General features: G+C 38.2%; 1 protein-coding gene across 3 annotated transcripts in view; it reads left to right on the top strand.

Moving 5' to 3' along the window:
* SHQ1 (SHQ1, H/ACA ribonucleoprotein assembly factor) overlaps positions 1–21,676 on the top strand; it is a 192,042-nt gene that overhangs the window by 12,674 nt on the left and 157,692 nt on the right. For 2 of the 3 annotated variants that reach the window (XM_090283827.1, XM_090283825.1), the window contains exons 3-5: positions 7,937–8,059; positions 8,787–8,944; positions 18,511–18,623. In XM_090283827.1, the coding sequence (XP_090139953.1) occupies positions 7,937–8,059; positions 8,787–8,944; positions 18,511–18,623 (394 nt within the window). The remainder of the gene's footprint in view (positions 1–7,936; positions 8,060–8,786; positions 8,945–18,510; positions 18,624–21,676) is intronic. The other variant, XM_090283826.1, reaches the window with a different exon arrangement.

The following is a 21,676-nucleotide window of genomic DNA, read 5'->3' on the forward strand; positions in this document are numbered from 1 at the left end:
GCCTTCCCTCTGCTTGAGCCCTGGGTAAGTGGGGGCCAAAATATTTTTGTATGTGGTCAACTTAAGAGCTCTTTTTCTCCTGCTGTTTCTCTCCAGCTAGCAAGAAATGTTGTGGCTTTTCGCTTTTCAAGCTGGATACTATTTTACTTCCCACTCTGTTGCTGTATGGTGGGAAGCCCAGCTGGGGGTTTAGACCCTGCCCTTCTCAGGGGGAACCCGCGGCTGCTGAGCTGATTCTCAGTTCCTTCAGCAGCCACCCGTGGGAGCCCAGCCAGCCTTTTCGCGTCTCCACACTTCCTACCGGTCATGTTGTGATGTAGCGGCCTTTTCTGTCTCTCCGTGGTTATAAGACTTCTCTCCAACTAGTGCTCAGTTGGTTATTCCAGATGCTTTCTCCAAAATTAAGTTGTAAATCCAGATTGGTCCTGGAAGGAGGTTAGTGTAGCTTCCCCTTACTCCTCCGCCATCTTTGATCTCTCTGTATTACTTTATAGTCTACGAATGAGCATTGTGATTTTCCTTGGGTCACAATTTTTCTCCCTAAGATTACCCCCCTTGTCATTAAGGGACTGCATTAGGTCCATTTTTAATTTATCCTGTTCATTTGCATGAACTCAACAAAAGCAGCAAATGATCACTTACGATCTTTAAGTTTGCTTCGCTGGAACTTACACACAGAACCTTTAGGGTGACCTTCAGTCTGCTTTTCAGGGCGCAGAAGCTGAGCCATATACCTGGCATTCAGCCTTGCCTGTGAACACATGTCTTTTCCAAGTCCTTCAGGTTTTCATTGTGCTTTAAGGTCACCTTTAGCCATCATTATGGAAAGCAACTTTCATTCCTTCGCTGGAAAGATTTCCATGGACTGCACCTCCAATGTAGGTACCAGGCCTTTTTCCTCGTGGGCTTTTATTGCCTTCTAGGTTCACTCTTGGTTCCTCAGGGCTTTTGGTAACAACTAGAGCCCAAACATGTCTCCTTTAGGCATGACATTCCAGTCAAAGTCTTGGTCGATAGGACCTCTATTAACAACTGGTCTTACCGTTTTCATGCAAAGAACCTTATATCACTACTTAATTCTTCGGGGTGCCACTTTCTGGAGAGATCAGGTAGGGAGAAAAATATACAGTGTGAAGGAAAATCTTTGTCCCTCTAAATATTCTGTATAATTGTGTTTCCATTCTTTATATTTTCTCTTTTTTTCCCCCCACTAAAGAATAAAAAGAAAATTGTATGCTTGTTTTTCTATTACATTTGTCCCACTTTTTTTTTTTTCTATTGGTTTCTCGCACCTTGCCCACCCTTTCTGCCACAGTCAATCCCTACCCAGTTGTCTGTGTCCATGGGTCCTTTATATCTGTTCTTTAACTAGACTTTTCCCCTTCTTTTCCCCTTCTCTCCCTCCCTCCGCCCCCATGTCATTGTTAGTCTATACCTTGTTCACATACCTCTGTTTATATTTTGTTCATTTGTTTGTGTTGTTCAATAGATTCCTGTAATAGGTGATAGCATAAGTTATTTTTCTTTCATTGCCTGGGTTATTTTCGCTAAGCATAATTCTCTCCAGTGCCATCCATGTTGTTGCAAATGGCTGGAGTTCCTTGTTTCTTTCTGCTACATAGTATTCCATTGTGTAAACGTACCACAGTTTTTTGATCCACTCATCTACAGACGGAGACTTAGGTTGTTTCCAGCACTTGGCTATTGTAAATTGTGCTGCTATGAACATAGGGGTGCATAGATTCTTTTGAATTGGTGTTTCAGGCTTTTTCAGATGTAGTCCTAGCAATGAAATTGTTGGTTTGAAAGGCAGTTCCATTTTTAGTTTTACAGGTAATTCCATACTGTTTTCCACAGTGGCTGTACCAGTCTGCATTCCCACCAGCAGTGCATCAGGGTTCCCTTCTCTCCTCATCCTCACCAGCACCTGTTGTTTTCTGATTTGTTGATGATGGCCATTCTGACTGGTGTAAGGTGGTATTTTATTGTGTTTTTTATTTGCATCTTTCTGATGGCTAATGATGTTGAGCATTTTTTCATGTGTCTATGGACCTTCTGTATGTCCGCTTTGGAGAAATGTTTTCTCGGGTCCTTTGCCCACTTTTTAATTGGGTTTTCTGTCTTCTTGGTGTTGAGTCGTATAAGTTCTTTATATATTTTGGAGATCAATCCCCTGTTTGAGATATCATTGGCAAATATATTTTCCCGTACCGTTGGTTCGTTTTTCATCTTGCTGATGTTTTCTTTTGCTGAGCAGAAACTCTTTAGTTTGATGTAGTCTCATTTGTTTATTCTTTCCTTTATTTCCCTTGCCTTAAGAGATATATCAGTGAGAATGTTGCTACGTGGGATATCTGAAATTTTCCTGCCTATGATTTCTTCTGGGACTTTTATGGTGTCATGGCTTACATTTAAGTCTTTGATTCATTTTGAGTTTATTCTGGTGTATGGTGTACGTTGGTGGTCTAGTTTCATTTTTTTGCATGTCCCTGTCCAGTTTTCCCAGCATCATTTGTTGAAGAGGCTCTTCTCATTTCATTTTATGTTACTTCCCCCTTTGTTGAATATTAGTTGATGATATAGAACAGAGTTTCTTTCTGGGCTTTCTATTCTGTTCCATTCATCTATATGTCTGTTCTTATGCTAGTACCAGACTGTTTTGATTACTGTGGCCTTGTAGTATAGTTTGATAGAAGGTATTGTGATTTTTCCTACTGTATTTTTCTTCCTCATGATTGCTGTGGCTATTTGGGATCTTTTTTGGTTCCATATAAATTTTTGAAGTATTTTTTCTATGTCTGAGAAATATGTCGTTGGTATTTTAATAGGGATTGCATTGATCTATAAATTGCTTTGGGTAGTATGGCCATTTTGATGATGTTGATTCTTCCCATCCATGAACATGGTATATGTCTCCATTTATTTATATCTTCCTTAATATCTTTCTTCAGTGTTATGTAGTTTTCTTCATAAAGGTGTTTTACCTCTTTGGTTAATTTATTCCTAGGTCTTTATTTTCCTTGTTGCTACAGTAAATGAGATTTTTCTTTTAGTTTCTGCTTCTTTTGGATTCAGTTTTGGCAGATTATATGTTTCCAGAAATTTGTCCATTTCAGGTAGGTTGTCACATTTCTTGTGGTACAGTTGTTCGTAATAGTTTCTTACAATTGTTTGTATTTCTGTGGTATCAGTTATGATTTCTCCTCTTTTGTTTCTGATTTTACTTATTTGGGTCCCCTCTCTTTTTTTCTTGATGAGCCTGGTTAAAGGCTTGTTGATTGTGTTCATCCTTTCAAAGAACCAGCTTCTACTTTTGTTGATCTTTTGAATTGTTAGTTTAGTCTCTATGTCATTTAATTCTGCTCTAACCTTGATGATTTCCTTCCTTCTCTTTGCTCTACGCTTTGCTTGTTGTTTTTTCCTCTATTTCTTGTAGCCGTAGGGTTAGATGTGTTATTAGAGATTCTTCTATCTTTTTTATGTAGGACTTTATTGCTATGAACTTTCCTTCTAGGACTGCTTTTGCTGTATCCCAGAGGTTTTGGGGTGTTGTGTGTTCGTTATCATTAGTTTCCAGAAACTTTTTGATTTCTTCCTTGATGTCATTTTTAACCCATTCATTACTTAATAGCATGTTATTCATTCTCTATGAATTTGATTGTTTTTGAGTTTTTCCTTTAAAGTTGATTTCCAATTTTAAGCCGTTGTGATCTGAAAAGATGCTTGATATAATTTCAGTTTTCTTGAATTTTTGAAGCTTGTTTTGTGTACTACCGTATGTTCTATCTTTGAAAATGTTCCATGTGCACTTGAAAAAAATGTATGTTTTGCTTCCTTGGGGTGAAACATTCTATATAGATCAACTAAGTTTTAGAGTGTTGTTCAGTGCCTCAATATCCTTGCCGTTTCTTTGCTTTGAACATCTGTCCATTGTTGACAATGGTGTTTTAAAGTCCCCTACTATGTTTTTGTCTATATCCTTCCCGAAGACTTTCAAAATTGTCCTTACATATTTGAGTGCTCCTATGTTGGGTGCATATATGTTTATAAGGGTTATATCTTGTTGATGGATTTTTCCTTTAAGCATTATGTAATGTCCTTCTTTGTCTCTTTTTATGGCCTTTCCTTTGAAATCAGTTTTGTCTGATATAAGTATTGCTACCCCAGTCTTTTTTATGTCCATTTGCTTGATATACTTTTTTCCATTTCTTCACTTTCAGTCTATAAATCTTTTGTTTTGAAGTGTGTCTGCTGTAGACAGCAGATATGTGGGTCCTGTTTTTTTATCCATTCTGCTACCCTATGTCTTTTATTGGAGCATTTAATTCATTTACATTTAAGGTTATTATTGATAGGTATTTATTCACTTCCTTTTGTACTTGTATTCCTCTCCTTTCCTTTTTTTTTCTTTTCTTTCTCCTTTTTAGATCATCCCTTTAGTATCTCTTGTAATGCTGGTCTGGTGGAGATGTATTCTTTTAGTCTCCCTTTGTCGAGAAATTCCTTATTTCACCTTCCATTTTGAATGAGAGCCTTGCTGGGTAGAGTATTCTTGTTTTTATGCCTTTGTTTTTCATTGCTTGAAATATTTTATGCCATTCCCTTCTTGCTTGTAGTGTTTCTGTTGAGAAGTCAGTTGATAGCATTATTGGAGCTCCCTTGTATGTTATTTGCTGTTTTTCTCTTGCTGCTTTTAGGATTCTCGCTTTGTCTATGTATGTTGCCATTTTAATTATGTGTCTTGGAGTGGGCCTGTTTGGGTTCATCTTCCTTGGAAACCACTGTGCTTCCTGGATTTCCATGACTTTTCCTCTCATCAAGTCGTGAAAATTTTTATCATTACTTTTTCAACCAGGTTTTCTATCCCTTTTTCCTCCCTTTTGCCACTTGTATCCCTATGATGCTGATGTTCTTTTGTCTCATGTTGTCCTGCAGCTCTCTTAAACTCTCTTCATTCTTTTTTAATCTTTTTTATTTTGTTGTATTGTCTTGGAATTTTTTTTTACATTGTCGTCTAATTCACTGATCTGATCTTCTGCTTCGTTTAGCCTGCTTTTGATTGATTCTATACTGTGTTCTTCTAGTCACTCATTGTATTCTTCATTTCTTCCTGGTTCTTATTAGTAGTTTCTATGTCCTTTTTTATGCTGGTGTAGTTCTTTGTAAGTTCCTTGTAGCTTCCCTGCAATTCTTTGTAGTTTCCTTGGAGATGTTGGTAATTTTCCTGAAGTTTGTCATAGTTTTCTTTGAGGTTGTCAAGGTCCTTAAGTTCCATAATAACCATTTTTTTGAATTCCGTGTCGGATAGTTGGCTTATGTTTGTTCTATCTATCTCTGTTTCTGGAGATTCCTCTTTTTTTTTTTCATTGGGGGGTTGTTTCTGCATCTCCCCATGTTGAATTCTTCTTTTTTGTTTTTGTTTATTATATTTGTCTGCTTTCATTTCTCACTTTTGTGATATGAGATTCTTTACAGGAGACCTGGGGGATTCAGTGTTGCAGTCTCTTTGATCTTCTGAGCCTGATGATCTTGTGTTGCCCTTTATGTTGTTTGGTTAAGCTGTCTGGTTGTATTTCAGCTACACTGTGGTGGGTCTTTTCCTCTGCCTAGTTGATTGAGAGTCGCTCTGCCCACCTTGTCTTGAGTTCTTTTGTGGAGGTACTGTTAAAACGTAATCACACAACCCAGGCAAGAAACCCACACCCTCCACAATCTCCCCCAGCCACAATTCCACTATTGGCTGCAAATGAGCCAGTATTAACATAATTATAGAAAGACTCTTATTTCATAGGAGAAACAGATAGGAGTTGTTTTAAATTAAAGAAGGGTGGTTTTTGAGAATGAAGGTTATAGAGTAATAATACTAGCTAATAGGGTTAAGGCTATGCAAGACAGCAAATAACATACTGTATGTTTGAAAAGGAGGAGAGGATTGCAGTATGAAGTGAGAAAGTGGAATTGTATAGTGTAGGTATTTAGTAGTTATATGCTATATGTTTAGTTTGAAAGGAAGGATAGACAAAACAGACAAACATTAAAGCAGAGGTATATGAGGGATAGAAGTTAGGAAACAGATTGGAGAAAGAGTTTTTCAAGAACAAAAATACAGAATGGAAAACAGAAAGAAAGAAAAAGAAAGGAAAGAGAAAGTAGAGAAAGAGAAGGGATGAAAGAAAAAAAGAGAAGAAGGGGAGGGAGAAGGAGGGAAATAAATTAAAATTAAAAGATTAAAAAATAGAATAGAGAGAAAGAAAGAACAGAAAGAGGGAGAGGGAGAAGAGAAGGGAAAGGGAAGAAAAAAGAAACGAATGGAAAGGGAGATGGGGCGAAATAAAAAAAAATTAGTAAAATTAAAAGTACTTAGAAAGAAAGAAGGAAAAAAAATGGAAAGGGAGGGAGGAAGAGAATAAGGGGGAGGAAAGGAAATAAAGAGAAAGGAAGAGGAAGGAGTAGAGAGGGAGAAAAATTAAAATTAAAAAATTAACAAAAAGGATGAAGGTGAGACATGGAAAAGAGAGAGAGAAAAAGGGAAGGGGAGGGGAGAAAAGAAGAAAAAGAAGAAAGAAAGGGAGGGGAGTAAGAGAGAGAGTGAGGAATGAAAGAATGAAAGGGTTTTTACTCAATTCGACTTTTAGGCACAGTCTCTATTTTTTTTTCCCTTCCTGGGTCCGCCCTTAGCCAAAATTCCATGGGTTTGAAATCTTTTCTGGTTGGTTGGCTGGCTGTGGGCAGATCCTGCTTGATTCTGGTGTTGCTAGTCTTTTATTCGTGGGTCTGCCGCCACTCTGCAGTGAGCTGCGTTTAGTTGTCCCCTCCTGAGGCAGCCTCAGCCCTCCTCAGGCTTGTCTAGCAGCGTTTTCCTATTGTTGTGCCAGCATGCGCTTGCCAGTAATCTCTGCTCTGCCTCCAGTCGTGTCTTTATTCCTGAGCTACAGCATCCGCTCGCTTCCCTGTCTATACGCCTGCACGTGCTCACCTGCCCAGGAGCTCTCCCCCAGTCTGGAGTTCCGCAGCAGCTCTCCCGCGTGGGCCTCTCCCTGCCCCAGAACTATCCCTTTGTTCTGCAGTGCCCCAGCGCCAGTGCTGCGTGTGCCCTGAATGCCGAGCCCTTGCTCAGGGGTTGCAGCCAAGGAGGCCTCCACCCAGACTCAGTCCACACAGTTTCTCCCAGTCCCGGTCGCCCACCGCTCTCCCACTCCTCCAGCCTCTTCAGCCAAATCCTCTCGCTAACTCCCCGCGAGACCTCACTGGCCGGTGCGCCCCTGGCAGAGGGAGCCTCCAAGCAGCTCCCGGCTAACGAGCCCTCTGGCGCAGTATGGCAGGCACGCTGGTCCCAGAGCGGCTCAGCCTGGAGTGCGCGGTAGACCCCTCCACGCTGCTCCCACGCTCCTCTCCCTGTTCACGCTATCCGAAGTCCGCACTCACTCAGTTACTCCTCTCCGCATTCCTTCCTGAAGTCCCTCTGTGACAGGCACAAACAGACAACATCGTCCCTACTCTGCCGCCATCTTCCCTCCCTCTCGGATCTTAGCCCTGCTATTTTCCATTGGATAATGGTTCCTGATTTTTTTTTTTTCCTCCTTAGTTCAGAAATAAATTTTATAATTAGCTACTGGTTAATTCTAAGCTATTGCCCTTTCAAACCATTGAGTTTTAATACTATCAGTAGTTAAGGTGATATTGCATAATTCTAAAGCATTCCTCAGCTTTAACAGATTAATTTCTTATAGCAGTGACAGCTGAATCAGTGATTCTGAAAAACCCTATTGGAACCTTTTTCTATTTTGATTTTTATTTACTCAGTTTATGAAAGGGTATAATTTTGGAGCTCTATAAAATAGAATTACATTTTAATAAGATATATATTACATAGATATATTTGTGAAGTCTTTGAATATTTTAGTCTTGCTAAGCATAAAACAAATTTATCTTTAAGGAATTTTTACCATTCAGTTGCCCAAAGAAACTCCTGGCCAGCATTTTGAGGGGCTGAACATGCTAACTGCTCTTCTGGCACCAAGAAAATCCAGGACTGCAAAACCACTTGTGGAAGAAATAGGTATGTTTATTGCAGTTGGGAGAAAATAAAGGAAAGCAGAATATTTGGAATGCTATGTATTTCTAGGGGAAAAGGGATATAACAAATATGAAATTGAAGAAAATACTTAAGGTGACAAGATGAGGACATGTGAAAATGTGATAATAGGTCATTGGCAACATATAATTAAAAGACAAAGAACTCCATTGAGGTCAGTCATATGATGGACCAATTAAAACAGCATCTCTGTCTATGGCAAAATATTGACCACTTGAGCTAAGATTAAAAGTGTACGATTCAATGAGTTACATGAAGGGAGCACCACCTCAGTCAATGAATGGAACATTTCCAACATCCTGGAATCCTTCATGGTGTCTCGTCCCAGTCACTTCTCCCTCCTCCTCTCCAAGGTACCGACTATCCTTAGGTTTGCCTGGTTTTGGATTGTGTTTATATTTCATACAGTATGTGTTTTTTGTTTTTTGTTTTTGGTCTGGCTTCTTTCACTTAACATTTTTGTGAGGTTTATGCATATATGGCTGAGGTCTGTTTGCTTTCATTGCATTTGTTATTTATACATTCTATCATTGATGGACCTGTGGGTTATATCCATTTTATTGGCTGTCAAGAATATACATATTCCTGTATTCTTTGGTACAGCACAGGTAGTCATTTTTCCTCTGTATTTTCTTCCACAAGTTGTACCTAGGAAATTCAGTTTTAAAAAATTAATATTTAACACCTCTAGGTGCTTCTGAGGTTTCCGAGGAAGGAGTAGAAGATGATGATGAGTTTGATTGTGAAATTGAACAGTCCCCCTATAAAGAGGTATCAGAAAGTGCTCTGAACCCGCAGGGCCACTATGGATTTGGAGGCCTACGATCAGGAGTATTTCAGCGATTACAGGTATGCTGTCTTCTGAAAAGACCTGGGTATCTAAGGTTTTACCATGTGGGTATTAAAATGTCAGTTGTGCTCATACTGTGAGTTTGTGTACATTGTAGGAGGCAACCTATTTAGAGCACAAAACACAGCACTTTGTATGCACACATGACACATTAGCTGCTCTGCCCAGTCGTAGTGCAATTCTAGATACAAGACGTTCTTTTAGTTAATTTTTTCTCCACTTCATTTAGTATTCTAGACGTTCAGTTTTTAAAATACAAAATGGACCCTCCCCCCTCATACTTCCTGGAAAGCTTTGTGTTTTATATAAAAATCATGTACTTACGGCCTAATGTCTCTTCTGTCTTATAGATAAATGCTCCTGGTGAGAATGAGTTTGTGTTATTTGATCAAATTGTTTAGTTTTTGATGTACAATAGGCATGTTTGTCTCCTTACTCTTGAGGGGGGTTAAATGTAATCTCTTGTTACAGCCTGATTATATATCAGGCTGGAATGATATCACTTTCTCTTTCTTCCTCAAACAGTGTAGGAATTTCTACTTTATTTTAGGCTCTCTCGGGAGATTGAAATAAATGAAATGGAGAGGAGAGATTTTAAGTTACTTTGTTATTTTATAGAAAACATATTCCAAGCATGCTATATGATGAAAGTGTCGGTGAACCACTAACTTAGGGTCTTAGGGTCTTAACTTTTTAAAATGAAAAAGAAACAGTAATAAAGTTTTTTGTTTGTTTGTTTGATTTTTGTGTTTTCTTCTTCATCTCTGTCTGGGTAGAGAATGTTAAACCTGTTTAGAATGTGGTTTATTATAGTAAGACATATTTGAGTCTACCAAGGAAAGGTAAATGACCTATGTTGTAGTCCCACTTCTACCTCTGTTTAGATTTGGGATGCCAAGCCAATTGCTTCATTAAAAGCAAATTTAATCTCCTCTTTGTAAAACAGAGATAACTTTGTTCACCTCTTTATAAGGGCATTTAGAAATTTTAAGAGATGCTACATTGTGTAAACTTTTTGAAAACAACTAGAAGATGCTAGTAAGACCTCTGCCCCTCAAAAATACGAAATGTTCTCAAGATTCCTTAAAGGGAACAATATTGGGATTTACTTAGGACCAAATAATGCTGATGAAATTTTCTTTCAAAAACCTGAGACACTTTGCTTAATCATGATTTCCCCTTTATTCTCTCTCCCTAATTATATTCCTTGGTCATCTCTGAGAAGTAAGAATAGAGTCAGTTTTGTCTACAGCAGAAAACATACAGTGATGGATCTCAGTTGTTTGGCTGAGAGCTAGTTTGTGGTCAGTCTGTTTTCAGCTTGCCTTTCTAAAGCTATTAATGAATGAATATAAAAGTCATGCAGTATAAGTTCACATTGTACATTTGGATTGAAAGTGCTTTCTGCGGCCAGGGAACCTGGTTTCTTAATTGCTGCTGCTGCTGAGGCAAGACCCTTGAAAAGGATTTCTGTCAGAATGCTGAGCAGATCCAGGGATGCCATAGTGTGAACCTTAGCTAAATCTCTGTTAATTCAGAAGTTCTCATGTCTATTAAAATGTTTACTAAATAAGTAATTTAGGTTGATTTAAGGAAAAAAGGTATTCTTTATATCTTTCTGAATGTCTTAACTAATGTATCAAATCTCTAGATACCCATCACCCAGCTTAAAAGATAAAACATAACCAGCATACATGAAGCCCCTGTGTGTCCCTTTCTGGTTACCTTCCTCTGTGTTCCAGCAGGAATGAACTATTGAATTAAATTTTTGTATTTCTAGCATTTAGCTCAATTGTTTAAAATCATTAAACTTCTTCAGATTTTAATGCAGTGATCATTGCTATTCTAAACAATTTGAATGCCTATTTCCCTCAATGTAGGGGAAGAAAAATCATGCATATGACAGAATTCTAAGGGGTGCTATAAATATAAGGTTGGTGCAAAAATAATGTCTGATTTTGAGGTCTGTTTTAAAAAATGAAAAAGCCCATGATTATGAAAATATTTATTTGTTAACATAACCTCCTTTGCGTTCTAGAACCTCATTCCTTCTGTCAATTAGCTTATAAGTGCCATGCTTGTAAAATTCTTTAGCTTTTGATACAAAATATGAACCCAACTCATTTTCAACCTCTTCTTTTGATGTCAATCTAAGACCATCAAAATGGTTCTGTAGTTCCCGAAACAAGTGATAATCAGAAGGAGCAAGGTCAGGAGAATATGGAGGATGAAGCTATATTTCCCAACCAAGCTCTTTCAAGAAAGTTTTGGTGAGTCGAGCTGGGAGAGAACGAGCATCGTGATGGAAGATGATAGATACCCTTTTTGTTGACTAAGGAGGGTAGCTTTTGGTTCAAAGCTGCTTTCAAACAACGAAGTTGTTCATAGTAAAGATTAGCAGTAATTGATTGTTGTCTAACAGTTCATAATAGACAATTCCTTTCATATCCCACCATACACTCAACATGATCTTTAGATGAAGTCCTCCTCTTGGTTATTGAACTCTTCTTCCTCCTCGACTGATCCACGATCAACGGCATTTAACATTATGGTAAAGGATCCGCTTCTCAGCACCTGTAACAAGCCTACCTAAAAATGGTGCCTGAAGGTGTCGCGAAAGCAGTGATTCACAACAAGCAACACACTGTTGCAGATTCTCTGGAGACAGTTCGTGTGCCACCCATTTTCCAACCACTGAAACCTTTCTGATCCTTTTCAGTTGGCATAGCACAGTTGTAGGGCTATGTTAAATTGTTCTGCAAGTTACCTCGAGGTAATGGTGGGGTTTTCTGTGACAACAACTTCCAACACTTTGGAATCAAGTTTTTTTGGACGACCCTCTTATGGCTCATTTTTCAAACTGAAATCCCGACTTCAGAAACAGGAAAACCATCTCCTGCAACTTCTTTCAGTCACTGCATTGTCCCCATAAACACTCTGAATAGACTTTGCTGCTGTACTCGCATTGGCACCTTAAAGAAACTCATAGAGTAAAACATTTCTAATGTGGTCTTTAGAAGGGACGAACATGGGTGCAAATATTGCGGATGATTATGAACAATACTTCAGTAATCTGAAAAGTAGATTAGTCACTGTGACATCAAAAAATTATAAGAAGAGGCACACGTTTAATAAATACTATCTAAACTTTCTTTTTAAAAAAAGTTGGACATTACTTTTGCACCAACCTGATAGGAATACCACTAGTTGTAAAGGTTTGTAACCCCATGTGAATAATATTGGGATCACAAAAAGTTTTGAAACAAAGATGGTTTTTTAAATTTTTACTTGGTGGCAAAACCTGATCTGAACTAATTTTAGTCTTATAATAGTTTTTCTTCCCCATTTAGTGTTCATATTCAAACAATTTGCTGTAGAAGTAACAATGAATTTGAATAAGGGGTGCTTCTTAGAGGGTGTTAAATTATGGTATATATGTCTACCATATTACTTTTCTAAACTCTTCAAAGAGTTGAATCCTGAAGCTGAGCTTTCTGCAGGGGATTTGGGTCACAGAAATTCATCTCCCATGTCTGCACAGCAGTGGCTGACAGCTCTTAAGAATGTCTCTGTGCCAGACCTGTACTGGGCTCTTGTGCACATCAGCTCCACAGTGCTACTCCTCCATCTTGGCATCGTTGCACATTTCACCAGTGGAAGTACCAGTAGACATATGTCATCTTACATGAATTAAATTTGAGGACTTTGGTGGCCTATATGACAATGAAGAAATATCAGAACTTGTGAAAATCATGTGAACCAAGAATTAAAGGCTGCTCTCTTTGAGGTATTCAAGTGGATGTGTTTTCTGAGATAGTACCACAAAAATCTTAAATAATTGGTATTACTTGCAGAGTTCTTTTGCATTTACAGATGCTATATTTGTGACATTTATATCACATAGTTAAAAACCAAGTGATCATGGAAGATTAATCACATGACCCTTTTCTTGTGACTCAAGTAGCTGAAAGAAACAATTATTGCATAAATAAGAGTACTAAAAGAATCTCTTCTAACTTAAAGGATGTATTTAAGAAGCATAACCATTTTCCCAAATTAGTGTTATATCTTAAGTTTAGAGCTTCTCTAGCTCTGTCTTTGGATGAGAAATATCTGTAAGGTTTTGTTAACCACTCATATTTTATTAGTATTTTTAGCCTCTTTCCTTAAAAGAAAAATAGCTTTATTTCCTCTGATGATAGAAGCAATATGTACTCATTGTAAAAATACCATATAACAGAGAAAGTAAAACATCTATAATTCCAATACCCAGGCATCTTCTATTAATTGACAAATTTAACTCTTTATGGGGGGTTGTATAGCCTTTCATGTTTTTTTCCCCCCTCCAACTATTTACACAGGGTTTGCTTGTGAACTTTGTATTTTATATTGATAAGAAGAAAATAAAAATATTTTTGCTGAAACAAATTCTCTTTCAGCATTCTTCCCTTTCTTTCTTTCCTTTCTGAAATTGCTGCCAGCCACTAGGGTGCCTTTGAAAAAGTGCCTTTTTTGCCCAAAGTGAGGGCTTCCACTACAGCTCTGGGTGGTGGCAGCTGCCAGCAACAACAGTCCTAGACAGAGGTTAATAATAAGGTTGGTTGAGACCCCAGGCGCAGAAGAAAATATTGGGCCCCTTAAAAAAAAGACACAGGAAATAAAAATATTTATTTATATGCACAGAAAACTATTTTTAAAACCGTAAATGAAACAAGTACACATCCACAAACTAATTAGTGGGGCCCTTCAGAAGTCGGGGCCCAGGGCGCGCATCCCGTGCGCCCGCCGTTAAATCCGCCTCTGGCCCTAGAGTCTCTGTGTGCCAACTCAGCCATCTCCCAGGACTGCTGCTGTCAGCAGCTTAGGACTTTGCTTGCTGGCCCTGACCTTCCCTAGTCTACGCTGGGGACCTGAGGCCATTGTTTTCAGATCTACCGGCCAGATGTGCCCAAGGTTCTTCATCTCTCTGCATAGCCTCTGCCTCAGCTATGCTGAAAGTTACATAAGCCTGACTTAAACCCTACACATCCTTTCCTTGGCAGTACCCATCTTTAAATATTTTTAATTACAGTGGCTCTGGAAATGGGTTTTTTTTTTTTTTTTTAAATTGCCTTTGTCTTACTGTAGTTTAACTTTTCTTGTCCTCTTCTTTCTCTTTGATTGATTGATACCTTAGATTTTTCCAGCACAAGCTAACTCTGCCTTTTAGTTTGACCCAATTTTTCTTGAGGGTCTAGTTTGAACATTGCCACTGCATATGATTGTACATAGAATGAGCCTTGCTGGCCTTGCTGTGGATGTTAATGTTCTGTTGCATAGCTGTTTGTCGAGGCTTAGAGTCTGGAGGCAAGGGGAGAGAGGAGGAGAAAGGAAGGAAGGATAACTGCTTTCTTATCATTTACTATCCCCATAAGAACAGGGACGTTGTCTATGCTTTTATTTCTGGATCTTTAGCATCCAGAAGAGTGTAAACCAGAGCAGGCCCTCATGCACTATTTGCTGAATGATTTAATACTGAACGCCAGGCACAGTGCTGGGGATATCATGAGGAAGAAGATAAACCAGTCCCTTGCCTTCATGGAATATTCTGTTGGGGAGATAGATTGTAATCATGAAACAACAAATAAACAAAATAATTTCAGAAAGTGACAAGTGAACGAAAAGGATGGGTGATGTGAGAACCTGCAGGGTGCTAAATACTTTGACTAAGGCGTATAGGGAAGACCCATTTGGGAAAGTGACATTTGCACTGAATAATGATGAGAAGGATACTTAACTGTAAGTGCAAAGGCTCAGAGTTCTAGAAATGGAAATAAGTCTGCTATGTGGTTTAGGGGAAGATAGGAGATGAGTATGAAGAGCAAGATGGGGGCTTGATTATACAAAGCTTTTAGCTGTGTGGTAAAAGGCTGAATTTATTCTCAGTGCTATTAGTGTTTTAAAATGCCTGGGATTACTTCAGTCCTCTGAAATGTAGATTTATCTACAAAGATTCATAGATTATACACTATTTATAATGCTATATCTGGTCTAGGTAAAATAATGAAGTAGGACATTTTAATCCCGATCTTCTTATTGCTACTAGCAAGTGAGGAAAACTGAAGGGGAGGGAGGACATGTACTCTTGGTGGGAAGTCAGCCAGTTACTGGGAACAGCAGTGCAATAGGGAGACTGAGAAAAAGGAAACTGGCATAATTGAATGTATCATGTACCAAGCCCTGTACTTGATTTATTTGAATCTTCACAGTAGCCTGTGGTAGACAGAATGATCTGTATCACCCCCCTCCCCAAATGTCCACATGCTAATGCCAAGTACATGTAAATATGTTATCTTACATGGCAGAAGGTACTTCACAGATGTAATTAAGTTAAAGGTCTTTAGACAGGGAGATCATAGTGGATTTTCCAGGTGGACACAGTCTAATCATATAATCCTTTATAAGAAGTAAGTAAGAGAGTCACAGTGAAAAAGATAAGGCCAAATTATGTTGGAAGCTGAGGGAGGAAAGGCACTGTGATGTGGGGCAATGAGCCCAGGATGAGCACAGCCTGCCTCTAACAAGGGAACGACAAAGAACAGATTCTCCCCTGGAATCTCCAAAAAGGAACTAGACTTTGGACTTCTGATCTTCAGAGCTATCAGAGAAATAAATATGTTGTGTTAAGCCACTCATTGTCTGGTAATTTCTTACAGCAGCAGGTGGAAACTAATACCTAGTCTATGATGGAGTCACTAGACTCATATTTATAGTAAGGAAGCTGAGAGGTTCAAGAGGTTGCACAGTTAGACTGGAGCTGGGTTTTAAATGCAGGTTTGTCTGTTTTTATTTTGTTTTGTTTGTTTATTGTGTTTTTTTAGATCCCACATATAAGTGAAACTGTATAGTATTTGTCATTCTCTGTCTGACTCATATAAAAAGAGACCAAAGAGATGGTTACAGGGGGAGGGGTGGGGAAATGGGTGAAAAAGGTAAAGGGGAATGTAGTCAGTAATAAGTTAGCATGGTGACAGATGATTACTAGAAGTTGTGGGATAACTACATTTTAAGGTATAAAAATGTTGAATCACAATATTGTACACCTGAAACTAATACAACCAATAATATAAAAATTTATATCAACTATACTTATTAAAAAATTCAAAAAAAAATTGGGTGGTTGTGGGTAGAGGGCCAAATATATGGTGACAGAAGATGGTTTGACTTTGGGTGGTGGGCACACAATGCAAAATACAGATATGATAGAAATGTATACTTGAAACCTATATGATCCTATTAACTAATGTCACCCCAATACATTTAATAAAAATAAATAAGTAAAATAATCCAGCTTTGTCTAACTTCAAAGTCATGCTTATTGTACTTCAGGTTGTTTCAGAAGTGTGTGTGGGTGTGTGCGCACATGCGCACAGAGAACTCCTTGGGGCTAGGCTAGAAGGAAATAAAGTGGTAACTCAGGAATTCTGGGGAGAGAGGCATAGGTTCCATGGGCAGGAAATGACTCATAGTATTTATCTAGCTGAGGTAAGTCCTGCAGGTACAGTATAATTTATCTCCCCCAAGTCCTACATCAGTGCCCTTTCCTGCTCTCTGTTTGGAGGAGCTAATTTCCAGCAGATGAGAAAGGTTAGGAAGAGAGGAAGATTCTAGGTTGCACTGCTAGGGAAGAGGGGTTTCTGATGGATTAAACTGGAACTTTGAAAGTGTTTTCCTATGGAAACATTGCTGAGTGCTTGTTAAATAATTTTATCTTGAGTACAATATTTCAAGTTTATTATGGGTTGAATAAATTTGTAGCTTACCCTGAGAAACTAACTACTATTTATAATAGCATTTCTATAGGAAAATGCATTCTAAGTTTCCAGAAAGTAAATTGCAAAAGAGCTTTTAGAATACACATTTTTATGAGTTTGGGGACAGCCAGTAACTTGGTTTTTGCTTAGAATGTTTGTTTAGAAGTATTAAAATGTTCTGGATGTAACTTCTAAAAAGGTCCCTAGGCCCTTATATTGTATTAAAATGTGCTTAGATTAAATGTTGTAGATACTACGTAAACTAAGTGGATTGGAGTAGGGATGAGAGATTTTTTTATTATGCAGAAATTTTGATTATGTGGGGATTCTGCCACCTAGTTTCTACCTAGCTAATTCAGCTTAGCTCATTTCATTGTAGTGATTTTGCCTTATAGCAGTGGACTTGAAGCCAATTATTGAGCACTAACCTGTCATTCCACTTGACAAACCTGATTTAATAGTTTGCTGTACAACTCTATACCAAATTATTTCTCTTGATTTCTTTTCACTAATATTCTTTAAGCTTTTTCTAATTTCTATATTTAGGGGTTAGTAATAAAAATGGGAGGTTGGAGAAAGAAAAAAGATAGTTTTAGGAATATTGTATGGTATAGGTTTCTTTACTTCAAAATTCCGATGAAAAGAAAAAAGACCATATGGTATCCTCGGCAGTTTCCCTAAATATGCCTGTTTTCTGTAGGTTTTGCCTTTGGAAACATGCTATATACGTATCAATATGTATAAGTCTAGGTGAAGATGGTTACAGTAAAGTTGAATATCAGGATTAGATTTTTAATTTTTCAGACGAGATCGGGCGCGTTCAGGGTGATATGGCCGTAGACAGATTTTTAATTTTTCAAATGGAAAGTCATATACATCAAAGTTGCTCATAAAATTAATGAATATGTTCATAAAGTAGAATGTATAGTTTTGTGTGTAAGTTTTATGCAGTGCTGAGCTAGACCATGGAAGAAACAAATGGGAAGTCTATGTATAGATGACTGATATTCAAACCATTGTGTTTGTTAAAAAATTATTAAAGAAGGCAATTTAAGAGATACAAACAATGTTAACATTTCATGAAATCGATAGTCTTCATTTGGAGAACTGCAACATGGATGGAAGGCAAGAATTTTATAGGATAAAGAATAAAGAACTAGGAAGAAAAAAACAGAAAACACCTGATTGGTGGGGGACCGCAAAGTCAACCTTGTTTGGGGCTGGAAGGGATAAGAAACTAATTAGAGTGCAGAATTGTCTTGCGTCTGGGGATTGGCTGACTGAATGAATATACTGCGTTTCTGGTAAAGCAGAATATCTATAGGGACCTGAAAGTTATCATTTAAGTTTTGGTTTGCTGACATGGCACCCAGGGTAGGAATAGCTTCCTCTAGAGTCTAGAAATTTATTTCAACATGCTTTTAATAACTTTCAAATCTGTAGGAGTAAATGGGGTAATAAGGGACAATTAAATGTTCCTGCTTGCTTGCAGGGCTTTATTCTCTTTTGTTTTTTTATGTTAAACTTTAATAGCCTTAATATATCTTAAAAGGTTTGTTGTAAGGATTAAATTAGATAATTTATGTGAAAACTTCCAACAAGGCCTGGCAAGTAGTAAGTGTTCAATAAATATTTGCTGGACTTGTATCTAAATGTCAGCATCATGGCTTACTGATCAATTAGCCTCTTCCTGTGTTTTGGCATTTTGTGCAAAATTAGATTTGTGAGTGCTAAAATAAGAGAAAACTATTATTTTTTCTTTGTATCCTTAGGATGAATTCAGTGACATCATTGATATTAAGGATCCAGATTTCACTCCTGCAGCTGAACGAAGGCAGAAACGCCTGGCTGCTGAGATGGCCAAATTTGATCCTGATCATTATCTGTGCGTATTGAGTTTTTTGAGGATTAAATAATTTATTTGACATTTATTTTAAAAGTTTGTCTTTCTAACTATCCTAGGCATATACTTTTTGGATTCTGGAAATGGCTCAGAGCTTTAATTGACATTTGAATTAACCTACCACTATTATACATCTGTGATGTTTATAGAATGTTGCTTCTTAGCATTTCATTCCAGCAGAGAACTCTTCTAACATGCTTCTTTGTGTATTTTCTTTTCCCTCTAGGCTTAAAAATAGAGTACTGAATTTGTGTAGTTTTGCACTTTTTTAAGTAGATTTTTAAAAAGTATTTTATTCATTTTTATTTTTTACTTTTTAAAGATTTTATTTATTTTTAGAGAAAGGGGAAGTCAGGGAGAAAGAGAGGGAGAGCAACATCAATGTGAGAGAGAAACATCAATCGGTTGCCTCTCCTATGTGCCCTGCTGACCAGGGACTGATCCTGCAACCCAGGCATGTGCCCTGACCAGGAATTAAACTGGCAACCTTTCGCTTTGTGGGACAACGCCCAGCCAACTGTTTCACAACGGTCAGGACTAAGTAGGCTTTTGTTGTGATTAACAAATGGTCTTTAAGAATTTGAATCTACTTTTACTGCATTTCTTGGCTGATCCAGGGTTTTCCTAACGTTTTTATCTACTAACACCAGTAGTCAAGGACCTGTTTCAAATTAATAAATAATTACTTTTTGTAATAGGGTATAAATAAAGTCTAATTTTAAATTTTGCTGTATTTTATTTCCCCCATGCATTAATTATGTCTAGCCATAGGGTATTCCTGTCAGGCTTAAATTTGCCCAAGAGACTTATTTAATTAATGGATAGTTAAATAATCACTTGAGGAGAGATTGTGATGTGTCTCATTGGCTATGACAGCAACATTTCTTCCAAGGAAGTCAGTGTCACATGGCATCTGTGTATGCTGGGCTCTCCTATTGTAAGTTGATTTAGACATCAGTTATCATTCTTCCTAAGCTCTGTGCCAGCAACTTCTAAAGTGTTATATATTTAGCTATAATCTTATGTAATTCTTATATTCTTATAATGCTTTCAGCTTATCAAGTGCTATCATGTGATTATTTCAGTTTTCACAACAGCTGGGGAAAGGAGGTTAAGGTGACTTGCCCAACATCACACCACTACTGAGTGGTTTGACCAGGACTTGAAAATCAGTGTTTCCATTTATAGTTTTCTATTTTCTTTTCTTTTTTTTTGAAAGTATATTCTATTGATTATGCTATTACATTTATCCCAATTTTTCCCCCTTTGCCGCCCTCCACCCAGTACCCTCCTCTCTTCCCTCTAGCAGCCCCCTCCCCCAGATAGTTCATATCCATGCGTTGTGCATATAATTTCTTTGGCTTCTCCCTTTCCTATACTCTTCTTAACTTCCCCCTGTCTATTTTGTACCTACCAGTTATGCTTCTTAATCCCTGTACCTTTTCCCCCTTTCTCTCTCTCCCCCACACTCCATGCTGATAAGCCTCCACATGGTCTGCATAGTTATGATTCTGTTTCTATTCTAGTTGTTTGCTTATTTTATTTTTGTTTTGTTTTATAGATTCACTTGTTGATCATCATGAGTTGTCATTTTAATAATGTTCATAGTTTTGATCTTCTTCTTTTTCTTAAATAAGTCCCTTTACATTTCATATAATAAGGGCTTGGTGATGATGAACTCCTTTAGCTTTACGTTGTTTGGGAAACACTATCTGCCCTTCCATTCTAACTAATAGCTTTGCTGGATAGAGTAATCTTGGTTGTAGGCCCTTGCTTTTCATCACATTAAATACTCTTTGCCAGCACTTTCTTGCCTGCAGTTTCTTTTGAGAAATCAGCTGATAGTCTTTTAGGAACTCCATTGTAGGTAACTCTCTGCCTTACTCTTGCTGCTTTTACGATTCTCTCTTTATCTTTAACCTTTGACATTTTAATTGTGATGTGTCTTGGTGTGGTCTTCTTTGGGTCCAACTTGTTTGGGACTCTCTTTGCTTCCTGGACTTTATGTGTATTTCTTTTGCCAAACTAGGGAAGTTTTCTTTCATTATTTTTTCAAGTAAGTTTTCAATTGCTTGCTCTTCCTCTTCTCCTTCTTGCATCCTTATGATTCTGATGTTAGCACTTTTGGAGATGTCCCAGAGTCTTCTTATTCTATTCTCCTTTTTTTGAATTCTTGTTTCTTCATTCTGTTCTGGTTGAATGTTTATTTCTTCTTGATATTCCAAATCATTGATTTAAACCTCAGCTTCCTTCCCTTCACTGTGGGTTCCCTGTGGATTCTTCTTTATTTCACTTAGTGTAGCCTTCATTTCTTCCCTTAATGCTTTTGCCGTACTCAGTAAGTTCTCTGAGCATCCTTATCACCAGTGTTTTGGATATCTCCATTTTGTGTAGTTCTTTTTCTGGGCTTTTGTTCTGTTCTTTTATGTGGGCCATATTTTTTTGTCTCCTTAATTTGGCAGCCTCCCTGTGTTTGTTTCTCTATATTAAATAGAGCTACTTTGACTCCCTGTCTTGGTGCACCTATTAAGTTGTATGGGGCGGAGCTTAGGTATTCGCCAGGGCGGGGCAACCCACGTCACAGCTTTGTGGCTCTTTATAGGTGGGAGGGATTGGAGAGGGGACAGTGCCACTGCCTGGCTGCTGTAGCCTTGCTCAGCGCCTGCCTCATTTCTGGTCACTTCACCCCTTTCCCATATGCAACTGGTGCCCTTCTGGCTTTGCCCTGGTGGTGGTTCCTAGAATGTGTGAGTTTTCATATGTTTTAGGACCGTGAGGGCCCTTTAAATGGACTCTCCTGAGAGACTAGCAGTTTCTTCCACCACCCCAATCCCCACTGGTTTTTACAGCCAGAAGTTGAGACTTATTTTCCCATCACTGGAATCCTGGGCTGTGTGGTCTGGCCTGGGGCTGGGATTACTCACCCCTAAGGTGTCCCTCCTGATTTTTTATCTACCACACCTGAATGTGGGACTTTCCATTCTGCCAGCTGCCGCTATGCCTCGCTGCTGCCATACTGCGTCCTCTCTTTCCCA

Source organism: Furipterus horrens, unplaced genomic scaffold (genome assembly GCF_987537825.1).
Source record: "Furipterus horrens unplaced genomic scaffold, mFurHor1.1.pri manual_scaffold_7, whole genome shotgun sequence".
Lineage (NCBI taxonomy): Eukaryota > Metazoa > Chordata > Mammalia > Chiroptera > Furipteridae > Furipterus > Furipterus horrens.